At 34.3% G+C, this 13532-nt stretch overlaps 1 protein-coding gene across 2 annotated transcripts in view; it reads right to left on the bottom strand.

Moving 5' to 3' along the window:
• Positions 1-1280: 1280 nt before the first annotated feature.
• Positions 1281-13532, bottom strand: part of Fcho2 (FCH and mu domain containing endocytic adaptor 2) — a 128934-nt gene continuing 116682 nt past the window's right edge. For both annotated transcript variants that reach the window (XM_071612499.1, XM_027927714.1), the window contains 6 exons: positions 11724-11879; positions 11234-11366; positions 8336-8535; positions 7588-7652; positions 4171-4335; positions 1281-3713 (listed from right to left, as the gene is read on the bottom strand). In XM_071612499.1, coding sequence (XP_071468600.1) covers positions 3691-3713; positions 4171-4335; positions 7588-7652; positions 8336-8535; positions 11234-11366; positions 11724-11879 — 742 coding nt within the window. In that variant the 3' untranslated portion in view covers positions 1281-3690. The remainder of the gene's footprint in view (positions 3714-4170; positions 4336-7587; positions 7653-8335; positions 8536-11233; positions 11367-11723; positions 11880-13532) is intronic.

Below are 13532 nucleotides of genomic sequence, written 5' to 3'. Positions count from 1 at the left end.
CATCCCATAAATGTAAGAGTGGGGATAAGGAGAAAAGAAAAAATAACAAAGAAAAACATGATGGATGTTATGGTTTGGACCTGAAACATTCCCCAAGGTTTATGCCTTGAAAGATTGGTGCCCAAAGTAGTATTGTTCAGAGGTGAGACTTTTGGAAATGATTAGATCATGAGGGCTCTGACTTTAATAGATTAATGTATTAATGGGTTCACAGTTGATGATACTGGGGGTTGTGGAAGCTTTAGGAGTGGGGCCTAGTTAGAGAAAGTAGGCCACTGGAAGTGAGCCCTAGAAGGGTAATATTCCCCCCTCCACTGTTCTCTCTTCTTGGCTGCCACAAGGTGAGCAGCTTTCCTCTACCACATGCTTCCACCATGAGATTCTCTTTCACTGCAGGCCCAAAGCAATGAAGCCAGCTGATGACAGACTGAAACTGTGCACCAAAACAAATTTTCCTTTGTTTTTCTTAGGTATTCTGTCACAGCAATGGAAAGCTAACTGACACAACAGAGTTATGGTATGAATGTTGAAAGTACTATTTGGTCTTTCCATGGGTTTCCCAACTTGACCTAAATACCTAAAGTGCTCCTTGTTGGTGACAAGAGATTTGACAAAATTTTCAATATTTAGGATGAATTCTTTTTTCTCATTTTCTTCCCCCATTTTTTTTTCTAAATCTACTTTTTCTTTTCTTAAGGCCTCTTGTTCTTGACTACCTCTTTAGAACATTATAATTTTTAAATTGTGTAGACTGTGTTCCTGAGCAGATACTGGTTCGGAGGAAAGTCATTGCTAAAACAACATTAATTTAAACATATTTAGAAATACATTAAAAACAGTCCCTTGCTGAGCACAGTGGCTCATGCTTGTAATCCCAGTGGCTGGGGGTGGTGGGGGACCTGAGGCAGGAGGATTGCAAGTTCAAAGCCAGCCTCAGTAACTTAATGAAGTCATAAGTAACTCAGTGAGACCCTGTCTCTAAATAAAATTTAAAAAGGGCCAGAGATGTGGCTCAGTGGTTAAACGCCCCTGGATTAATTCCCCAGTACCAAAAAAACACAGTCCCTTGTTAGACAATTTCAACATTTTGGAGATATACTCCAAATGTAGTTTTCTATATGACCAATAAAAACTAAGTAACACTTCAATCTGTATACCTGCACAAATGGCTGTATAAAGTTCAAAACCAATTATTCATTTCTTGCCTGGCTTGCATTGTCCTAACATCTATGACAAGCTATTACTACAAATAGGCATACAAAAACACAAAAACCGATTGATAAATTATATATTACATGTTTATTAAGGGTACAACTTTTATGTAAAATTTACATTTTATGAAAAAAAAATCAAAAATATTTACAAAATTTTGGAAGATAAATGTGCATTGTTCTAATTACAATCCAAAGTAGTAAATAACAATCCTTAAAAACTCACATTTGTTAGCATTCTGTGTTTACAAAATCTTGGTTAAAGAGGCAGCTACAAAGTTTATCACTATACATAAGCAAGAACCAGCTTGCTAGACATAATTCCCATCAAAAATCTGTTTTTTTACACTATTAGTGAATTTTTAAAAGAAAAAAAAAACATTAGTATAAACTCATATGGCTTCAAAATTGTAACCTGTACCCAATACAAATTTATGTATCAACACTTGGTATGAAGACTGTGGCAATTAAGAAAGTGCAGAAGTTTAACCATTTTACTAATTGTACATTTTAAAGGTAATACTTGATTAAAAACAAACATGGTGAGTATAATAGTGTCTGAATTCCAATAATGAAATATTAACTGCCTAATAAAAGTAGTTTGATTGCAAAGCAGACTTACAGTTAAAATTCCAGTAAAGGACTGTAATTGGCATTTAAAAGAGCACAATATAAGAGTTAGAAATCCTAATTTTGCTATTTAGTAAAGACTAAAATTTTAGCAAATTGTCTTATGTGTTGCTTTAGTCAAATCTAAATTTAGAATTGGGCTAACACTGGATATATAAAAATGCACATACTGTGTTACATACTGCTAAGGAGTAGAGTTTCTGCATATTTAGAATATAGCAAGATGTTACATAAATGTCTAGTGATAGGGGTTTTATTTTCTGTAAAGCTTAATATTACAATTAGTGGTTTTATATAAATTATCATATATAACACAAGTTATCAATTCTATGCAAAATGAATGACACTGTTTTTTTGTCATTATAAATAAATTCCCATCTGTAAATTATGAAACTTTGTTTAAAATATTTCATGAATACAAAGTTAGGCTTTTTACTATTTAGTATGAATAGTTCATTTTAAGAGCTTAATCCAATCTATTGCTTCAAATAATTTACCTATTTTTACCATGTAGGAATTAAATATTAAAAACACACAAACTGGTAATTTTTCCAATTGTTCAAATGAAAACAAGTGATAGTACTTCTCCCTCTGGGGCCAAAAATAATCTTTAAAAAATGTATTCCTCATACAATACTACATGTTCACAATATAATCAGTTTAAAAATGATAATAAACACGGTTGAGGGAAATGCTTAATTGAGAGTTAAAATACCAGTTTCCAATTTACCATCATAGTTTTTCAGAATTTATCTGTTTCACATACTTTTGATGAGGTTAATGTCAAATATCTGAAGGTAATTTTTTTCCTCCTGTAAACATACTCTCTTAGGCTTATTTCTCTGTCTAGTGGCTACAGTGTATCACTAAGGTGAGCCAGGATTCTGAAGTATAAATTATCCTTTAGTTGTTCTGAATTCTCTTCCCAAAGGAATGCCAAAGGTATTAACAAAAATTGCAAATATCCTATAAAAATTCATAACCACTGTAAGATTCTGAATAAGAGATCTGTTGTAAGGGGAAAAAAGTGAGGCACATTAATGAACACAAACTTAGGCACGTTTCTGGTTTTTGTTATTGTTTTAAAAGGCACACATTATGCAATCCATATAAAAATAAATTAAATCTACACCATTAATTCATCAAAACAATCACAAGTTCTATAAAGTTAATTGCAGAAGTAAATTTCTCTGCTGTCTTTTGCAAGCTTATTTTTAAAACACATTGCACTTGAGAAAATTTCAAAAATCATATAAAACACCATTTACACCTTATTAATATGTTTATGAGAATCAAATTATAGATTTTTTGCATACAGCTCGAACTCTGGTTTGATTACCTTATGGCACATAACTCAATTTAATTGAGTGTTCTGAGTTATTAACATTATCTAAAACTTAGAATTCATGTTCTGTTCATATTCATTCAATATCAAACTTATGAAATTTCAAAGCTATCTTAGACTAAAAATTTACGGAAAGCTAAATTATTTTGTGCTTGCTCTCCTGAAATTTTAGGCCTGATATTACACTATAACCCCCCCTTTTAAACATAGACACTGAAGATAATTTAAAATTTTAGCCTATGAAAACTTCACTTTTACTGAGAATCAGAATAAATGTGTTTCCTGAATATTGCATATGATCGTTTACAGCGTACAAAATCATTTCAGTGCTATTTCTTTCAATGACTCACTTTGAAAGTGCGATTTAATGTTTGTAGTTAGCTCTCAAATATGTCTAAGTTTGAAAGACATCATATAAGTTACAATAGTGTTTGGAAAGAACAGGTATAATGCAGAATGGCAGGTCTGTATTACTCCCTTAAGCCAACCACTTTCTCAGGTCCATCAACAATCTGCCAGGTATCGTCCTGGAAAACACCAAGAAATTACAGTTTCAAATATATTCAAAGGACATTTTTCATTGTGCTCACAGACACAGGACCCTATTTTCCATTTGCTATTTAGAATACATTAGAATCACATTTCCAAGGTTCAAGGAAAAAATTTCAATGCCTTTAGATTATCAACTACTTAACAGCTGTTTAGTAGCTGTTAAAATACAAATCAATGTTTCAGCTGGGTGAGGCAGCCCACACCTGTAATTTCAGTGGCTCAGGAGGTTGAGACAGGAAGATGGCGAGTTCAAAGCCAGTCTGAGCAAAAGTGAGACACTAAGCAACTCAGACTGTCTCTAAATAAAATACAAAATGGGACTAGGGATTTGGCTCAGTGGTTGAGTGCCTCTTAGTTCAATCCCTGGTCCCCCGACCCAACCAAAAAAAAGAATACAAATGTTTCCCATGTACATTAAAAATTGCAACTTACCAGTGGCAAATCGCTTCTTTACTAAGGAAAGCCTATAGCCAGTGCCAACAAGTTCAATATCTACTCCTGAGAGGGTACTTCCCTCACTGAGGAATTGCACTGCAAGTGTTGTGGGTTTACTGGGTCCTTCTGAAAGATCAAATTTTGCCCTGAGGGACCCAGAACCTACAAAACAAACAAACAAATAAATAAGAAAGAATAAACTTAAATGAGGTAAAATACATTGTGCAACAAATTAAATCACATTAGCACATAAACTAAACTATTATCAGTCCCACTCTAAATTCATGAAATGTGTACAGGAAAAACAAACCATTATCTTGTTTCCAAATTAGATTATATTCAGTGAATCTGATTTTTTATAATCAATCCATCTTCTTTTTTTAAATTTTTTTTTAGTTGTAGGTGTATACAATATCTTTATTTTTATTTATTTATTTTTATGTGGTACTGAGGATTGAACCCAGGACTTCATAAGTGCAAGGCAAGCGCTCTACCACTGAGCTACAATCCCAGCCCTCCATCTTCTTAACAGTAATCTTCAGAGATGGTTATTATTAAGACTCCTATGCTGGATTCACACTGAAGTTAAGTCAAAAGGAAAGAAATAAGCAATTAAGAGCAGCAGAAAGGGAAATGCTAGTAGGGATATATATAGGCAGGATAAAGTAAAAAACAAAATTACTGTTGAGTATCAGATCGTGGGGACCAGAGAGGTGAAAAAGGAAAGGTAGCTATTGTTGGAAAGAATTGTTATCAACATTACTATTTTCTATTCACTCTTCTTTAAAAATTTTTTTTTTACTTGTCTAACATCATGCCTTAGATTTTCAGAAATTCCTTTTGATATAACAATTTTTTTCAACACACTCTCTAATCCTTGACAACACTAAACCAATAATTATAATACATATGATAAATGCTGTACAAGAGCTCCCAGAAGCTATAGACACAAAAGCACATAGCTCTACATGAAGCTATTAACTTCTGGTAGTGGTGATGGTTACACAGGTACAGAGACAGGAGACCTGCAAGAGCCCAATGCATTTAAGAGAACTGCATCTAAAATGTATAAAAAGAGTATTGCATCTATAGTAGAATAGCTGGAAAATATGATACAAGTGTAGAGCAGTAGATTAGACTAGTTGTGAGGACTTTGGGGAATCACCCATGATAAGGAAGACAGGAATATCTCCGATTAGTGCCCTAGAAAGGAAGGGAAAAACAAGATTCAAAATAGGAAGACCAGCTGTAAGTCAACAAAATAGTTTAGGACCACAGGTGTCAAGAAACAGGGATCTGAACTAGGCCAAGGGAAAGGAAAGAACAATGCATCTAAAGGATATTTAGGAGTTGAAGTCAAGAGGTGAAAAAGGAGTAGGAATCTAGAAGAGTTCCCATGTTTCTGGTTAGGTAAAATAGACAAGACTTGCTAGGTATGATTCCCTGTACAGAAGTGTAACGGTAGAAAAAAATGTGGAACAAGATGTCACAACACTGGTCTATTCTATTGGTGGCACAGATCAGAGTGGAGATGAACTGCTGCAGAACTCTTAACTATTGTCCAAGTCTTCCTTAAACTTTTATAACTTTTTTTTAAATTTGAGAGGTTTATTTAGGAAAGTAGATACATATTCAAGGGAGAATGGGAGTGATCTCAAAAGAGAGAGTAAAGCAAGAAATATACATGCACTCAAGGGAGAATGTGGGCTACCTGCAAAGGGGAAGACAGCCAAACTTTTGCAATTCTTGAAAATTACACTAGGAGCAAAGACCAGTCAATTTAAGGAACTTCTTAAACTTCAGAATTATTTCCTGTCCCTTTTCTGGGTACAGAGCCAGAAGAGAAAACATTTTTATTTTACAGTACAATCAGATTTGTGAATTTTTCACAGAGATTTTTATACCTAAATAACAGAAGGAAACTATTAAAATATGTGGTTAAAAATGCTTATTTTTGAGGGCTGGGGATGTGGCTCAAGCGGTAATGCGCTTACCTGGCATGCACGGGGCACTGGGTTCGATCCTCAGCACCCATAAAAATAAAATAAAGATGTTGTGTCCACCGAAAAACTAAAAAATAAATATTAAAAAGTTCTCTCTCTCTTAAAAAAATGCTTATTTTTGAGAACAAATTCCTCTCTTGATAAGTATTTATGAGTTATTGTACAGTTTCGTTAAGTGGGGGGAAAAGACATCCTCCCTTCTTGCTAGCTGAATGCAAGTCCTCAATGCAGGTAGAATGTCTACCTTACTTCCAGTTTAAACTAGGAATTTCAGTGTGGTTCCCTAAAGTCATATAACTAGGGTAAAAGTCAGTGTATCTGGTTACCTGAAAACAGCCACCTTTAAGTACCAAACAGAAAAAAGGAACTGCAGATTAGCTTGGTATTTCATTCAAAGTGCACCTCTTTAGTAAAGGTCTGATTCTGCCTAACAGGTATAAAGGAACAGACAATAAAGACATGCTCATGGTACTTTACACAAAAATATGTAGGAGAAAAATTACTGACATTATGCTCAAAATGTTCAAAAAGAAAAAGTTGAGCAAAATCTGAAAAGCCAAGAGAGTAGAGGACAAAACTACCTTCTCAATAGGAAAAGTTATTGGAGGCTAATTAAGCATTCCAAAAAAGAAGACTTCTCTTTTTATTAAGAGAAAATTAAACTATCTAATATTAAACACTGGGAATCATATGCTAATTTTAAATTTAGTTAGGGAAGATCTTAGGAGTGACCAGCAAGAATAGACTTTTCCTTCCTACTGGAAACATAGGTAAGGACTTGAAGGAGGCAAATAACAACTTTTTAAAATAATCTTCACAGAATTAAAGACTGCTGATGGTTAGTTCTAATAAGGAAAAACAACCAGGAAAGACTTTCTTATTAAGTTGGGGTGGGCAAGAGGTTTTAAAAAGTAAGAAGATTCTAAATGATTTCTAGGGGGCCAGAATGAACCAAATAATGTGTTCAATTAGTTTTAATTAGTTATTAGGTTACCTACCTGGGATAGACAGTTCTATTTTTTAAATTCATTTTATTAGGTGTTTTTTTCTTAATGTTATCATGTAAATATGAGAAGCATTTACATAATATTTATAAAGTTGTAACAAAACATGTTCATTTTCTTGCAGGGAAAACTCCTTTAATCTAGAAAGGAAAAATCTGAATCATAGCTGGTCCAGTATATTTAAGGTGTTAACTTCCACCTAGTGGTCAGTTCTAGAACTGAAGGCATGCAATTCCAGGAGGCAACTTTCCATAAAAATGCCTAAAAACCCCAAGATGGGGGAATAGCTCACTGGTACATGTTTGAGGTCCTGGGTTTGATCTCCAGCACCACACATACACAAAAAGAAAACAAGAACAACAAAATCCATTTTCAGTTACACCACAAAAAAGCATGCATATACTTACCTCCATTTTCTGATTTTTCTGAAATGCCAGACAATTTCCAAAAGGCTTTCATTTGTTCTGCATTCCTGTAACACAAATAAATATCGTCAGGTTAAGCGTCTAATACATTAACTTATGCATACATAGGCACTTAATAAATAAAAGCACCTAAAGTATTTTCACTATTAACAACTACACTGCTAAGAAATATGTTTATGATATAGCATAAATAAATGTTCTTTCTTAATTAATGGAAATTTACCAGATTATAGAAGTTCTCTAGTTTCTACTGATAAAAAAAAGCTGAACAGGTATATGTGGCTTCGTACCTTAAATAGGTACTCGGGAAAACACTGTTATTAAATGATGAAACAAATATAAAGAGTTGTTAGAGTCTATACTAATATTAACAGAGGAGAGGAGGGAGGTAGTTAGAGGACAGTAATACTACTGAACACTAACAGGTGTTCCTAGAGATATACCAAATGCTATTTTTAACCCTGTAGAATAATTATCACTTTTTAAAAGAAGTTTAGCAATTAAAGGTATTCATTCAGTCGGATGGCATTTACAGCAAAACTGATTATTTTGGATTAAGGCTACTATATCTTGACTAGTAAAATTAACAGCATTTTTTATAGTATGATTTCTATGGGAAAACTGTACTAAATCTTTTGAAATCTGTAAGATAATTTTGAAAACTTGGGTTCTAAAAGTTGTGGGCTGCAATAGAAATTTAGCAGGAGTTCAGAAATATATATTAAATTACCACACTGCAGGGGGAAGGGACTGCATATTTGTGACTCCTCCATCCACTGGTACCACCACCTGTATGTTGGAAAGCACACTAGGTGCCACCATAGCTTCTGGATTGTACTTATAATCCACTCTAAGATCTGTGGTGCTGGCACTACATTTCCAGTATGTTGCAAGATTCAAAGGAGTGGACTGAATGCCATTTGACGATACCTTTAAAAAGAAAAAAAATTGTCTTTGGCCTGAAGAGTAATTTAAGTCATATTCATTACACAGATACTTGAACATAAGAATTTACAGAATCAAAACTATCTAATAAGAGTACTGATGCTAGTATGCTAGTAACAGTAAAGGGTCACTCTCAGCATGTATACCTGGGATGACCAACATCAAAACATCTGCAGTGCCTGTATACGGTGCATGTTCCCCTGGCTCTAACTGCTGAAAATCTGATTTGACAGCTTAGAGACAATGCCCAGAAATCAGCATATTATCAGATAATTCTTATTTGTGTAAAGTTTGAGAACTTTTCAACATTCAACATAGAATTATTTATGAATAATGAGAATTTAAATATAAAACAATAGAAAAAGGGGAGATTCACCAAACAGTTCCACAAGCCTGCAATCAATACTTCCAACTTAATATGGTTGACTTTAATCATCTGACCCATAATAAATGACACACTTTCTTCCAATTCTTCAACTCTTTGCTCAAAGGGCTCCTTTTGAAGCCATTTAAAAAGCTATCCTGGATAAAGTTCAGTGGTAGAATGTTTGTCTAGCATCTATAAGGCCCTGGGGTTCAATCCCCAGTAACACACACACACACAGGAAAGCTACACTGACCACCCTTTACAAATTTTCGTTGAAACTACACTTTTGTCAGGTGCCATGGCGCACACCTGTAATCCCAGTGGCTAGGGAGGCTGAGTTAGGAGGATCTAGAGTTCAAAGCCAGCCTCAGCAACTTGGCAAGACCCTGTCTCTAAATACAATAACAAAATAGGGCTGAGAATGTGGCTCAGTGGTCGAGTGCCCCTGAATTCAGTCCCAGGTACTGCCTCCCCGGCCCCCACAAAAATGACCCTTTCAATCTTCCTTAACTTTTTTTCCCCCTTTTCTCCATGTCATTATCTTTTAACAAACAATATTATTTAATTATGTGTACTGTCCTCCTGTCCTGCTCCTAGCAATTAGCACGAACTAAATAATAAATAAATAATAACACCCCCCACCACCACCATCTCTCTGAGGATTGAACTCCAGGGCTCTAAAGCACGCCAGCCTTTTTTATTTTTTGAGGTCTTACTAAATTGCTTAGGGCTTCACTAAATTACTGAGGCTGGCCTCAAACTTGCTTGCAATCCTCTGCCTCAGCCTCCCAATTTGCTGGGATTATAATAACATGCTACCACAGCCAGCTCATTCTATTATTTTTTTTTTTTTAATGTGGTGCTGAGGATTGAACCCACTCCCTCACCTGTGTTAGGCAAGCACTTTACCACTGAGCCACAACCCCAGCCCCATAACTCATTCTTTTTAATGGTTGTAAGAACTCATTTAATCAATCTTTTCCTTTGCTGATATATACTTAGATTGTTTCCAAACAATGCTATAATGAATATTCTTTGTATCTTATCTTTGCCCATTTACTATGATTTCTGAGAATAAATTTCTGGAAGTGGAATTGTTGAATTAAAGATTATATCTACCCAACAATCTGCTACAACTGCCTTCTCTGAGGTTCTATTTGTGTTCCCATTAACAAGTGGCCACACCCCTACATACTGGGTAGAGCATCTGTTGATGGGCATCTAGACTGCTTCCATAACTTAGCTTCTGTGAAATGTACTGCAATAAACATAGGTATATGTATCTTTATGAAACACAGGTATCATGTATGTTTAAAATATGCTGACTTAATTCTTTAGGATAAACACCGAGGAGTGGGATAGCTGGGTCATATGGTAGATCTATTTTTAGCTTTCTTCCATTGTGGCTGTATTAATTTACATCCCTACTAACTGTGTATAAGGGTTCCTCCCTGTACCACATCCCCTCATCTTCACCAGTAAGAAACTAAAATATTACTCCACTTTAGTGTTTGGAACATTTCTTGACCTAGTCTTCCAGGTTTTATTCTTCCAGAGAATTTGAAAATAATTATCAAGTCTCCAAACATAAACAAAGACATAATCTCTATGGGGTCTCTGATCAGAGTCACATTAAATTTAAATTTAATTTAGAAACAACTAAACTTTTTATATCATGAATATTCCCTTAAATGAATAAATACTTTTCTACATATATGCAAGGCCAACAGACTGTTATATTTCTTCCTATTTTTTATTGTATTTTTCTCTATTAGTTTTTCTGATTGAAAAAGTTATTAATTTTGAAACTGGTCACTTTATTAAATTCCCCTAGATCACAATAGTTTCCTAATTGCTTCTCCTGAATTTTCCAGGTATCACCTGAGAATAATACTTTTGGTTCCTCCTTTCCAATATTTATTACTGCTTATTTTATCCTCTTATCCAACTGTACTGGCTTAACACATTTAGAAAAATCTTCAATAACAATCCTATTAGTATTAATAGGAATAATGAGTGTCTTTGCCATACCTCTCTTCAATTAATTATTTTAGTTTTGTTATTAAGACTAATGCTACTGGTCTTTTCAGGTTAAGTACAAATTTATGTATTTATATTTATTCAGTACTTTAAACAAATTCTATCAAATTGACTGTATCATCCTCTCATTTATTAACAGATTTTCTAGTTTTGAAACATCCTTGCATTCCTGAAACGAACCTCATTTGGCTAAGATATATTTATTCATTTACTGATGTGCTAGACTCCATTTGTTAATGTTTTAATTTAGGGTTTCTGCAATGATGTAATACTCACCTGATACTTTAATACATCCACATTATAATATGAAGCAGCTGGATTTTGCTCTGATAGCTTCTTGAGGTAGATGGTAACAGCTTGCATGTTCATCCAAAAATCTTTTGTGTTGGAATCACACTGTGATGGATCACTATATGCATAAGAAACATTTTTGTTATTTTATTTGACTTATCTTTTTCCTTTGCCTCTATGTAATAATTTGATAAATAATTCTCTAAGACTAGTAGAAATGAACCCAAAGATGGGTTCATTCATCCTCTCAGATTAGAGGATGAAGAACAAACACAGGAGAAGGTTGCCTGAAAAATAAGATGGAATGAAACAAAAAGTTTTAAAAATAACTGTCATTAATTCAAAAACAAAATAAAACCACAGAGACTGTTTAATAATAGTAAATAATTTTGGTATTGTCCTCAAATTAAATATTAATTTCTTATAAACATTTCTTTCAAAGAAACTTCAACCTTCAAAACAAACATACACAAACCTGAACACAAGTTGTGCATTTGGAAGAATCTGCTCAAGTCTGCTGATATTTTTCACCCTGAAGCACAGCACAGCAGGAGAGGGATTGCTAGTGAAGACTTTAATAATTCCACTTGGAAATGATATAGTTACATCACCAGTGATCTTCACAATACATCTGAAATTGGGAACGTTGGTAAGTGCTAAAATAAGATACTTTAATTTCTAATTAAAGCATGTTTGGTTTAAAAAAACATACATGTATGTGTATATACATGTGTGACAATGTGTACATATATATATCTTTTATCATAATTATGGATGAATTATTTCTTCAATTTAATTATAAAAATGATTCTAGGAGAAACAGAACACTCATCTAGCATCATCTTTTCCTAGAATTAAACTTCAAACACAAATGTAAGCACACTAATAACGTTTCTTTACCATCCCCTGAACTACCTTAAGGGCACTACCTCCCTGGGAATACTACCCCTAGTTGTAGCCATGTTCCCCTCTTAGACCCATAAAGCACTGGACCTGATGGTGTTATTGGTACATGTCCCTCCTGCTCCTCGTTGCCCTCTATTTCTTCTTTCTTTGAAACTTGTGCATCAGACTATAGCACTCACTACCCCTTTCCCTTTCAAGTTGTATTCCAAACTCCCTCCCTTTCATGCCCTGAAAATCTGAGCTTCTGGCTCACTCTCAATCTTGTCTCATAATTTTAATGATTTCAGTATCCACCTAGATGGTGCTTTCAATATTTTTTGTCACCAAGTTCTTCAGTCCTTTACTTCCAATGATCCTTTCAGCCTACTTCAGCCATGCGCAGCCCCTCCAAAATCTCAAATTCACACTCCCCACTACCTACTTCCTACTTAGTATTTTTCAAACTCATTCTGACTAATACTACATCTTCAAAAATTCCCCAGCCTCATTCAAACCTCCATAACCCACTATTCCTAAACCTTTTTCACTAATCTCTACTCACCCTTTATGTCTTCATTTCCTCCTATCTTTGGAATTCTAGGTCCATCATAAGATACTCTTCTTTGCACAAACCCTCCCTTGTTCTTCTTTCACTGTGACTGCTTGGTCAAATAAAGAGTTTGGGCTAAATCTAGCTCCTTATCCACATCTGTACAGCTGAATGTGACAACAGAAAAACATATCACCACCTAACCAAAACTCTGAACTGGTACCCCTGGATGTTACCTGATAATTCTAAAACATGCCCTCATCTAGTCACTCTTGTCGTACTTTCTTTTTCCCCCTAAATTGTAATATCCCCTTTCCCTCTAATCTCAGCTGATGACTTTGCTTTTAATTTTACTGAAGAAATAAATCAGAAAAGAACTTCCTCACACTTTCACTACTAAACTCCTAATCTATCTGTGTCTTATGCCTTCTCTCCTTTTTCAACAGATTTCTGCACCTAAGGTCAATTACACTGACTGACTGGAACTTATCAACTTTTACATACCAAAGGATCTCACTCTCACTGCATTGTCTATTCTCTTTTCTCCACAAATACGGGGTTTTTCTCATCTGTATACAGACATGCTGGGATATCTATATTTATATACAGATATATAAACTTTATGTATAGTATATATATAAACTTTAAATAAATGTTTATATAAAGATTATTTATATAAACTTTAAATAAATTAACAAAAACTAAAATAAATAAAACCCTCCTCTGATTCAGCTATTTTGCTCCTGCCATCATTCCACTTCTCTGCCTCCCCTTAGAGCAAAACATCCAAATAATTATCTATATTTTTTTCTTTAGAGTTTAAATCTGCATCATCTCCTGCTCCAACAC

Source organism: Marmota flaviventris, chromosome 5 (assembly GCF_047511675.1).
Source record: "Marmota flaviventris isolate mMarFla1 chromosome 5, mMarFla1.hap1, whole genome shotgun sequence".
NCBI lineage: Eukaryota > Metazoa > Chordata > Mammalia > Rodentia > Sciuridae > Marmota > Marmota flaviventris.
The sequence above is the reverse complement of the archived record's forward strand: the minus strand, read 5'-3'. Positions and strand labels throughout refer to the sequence as shown.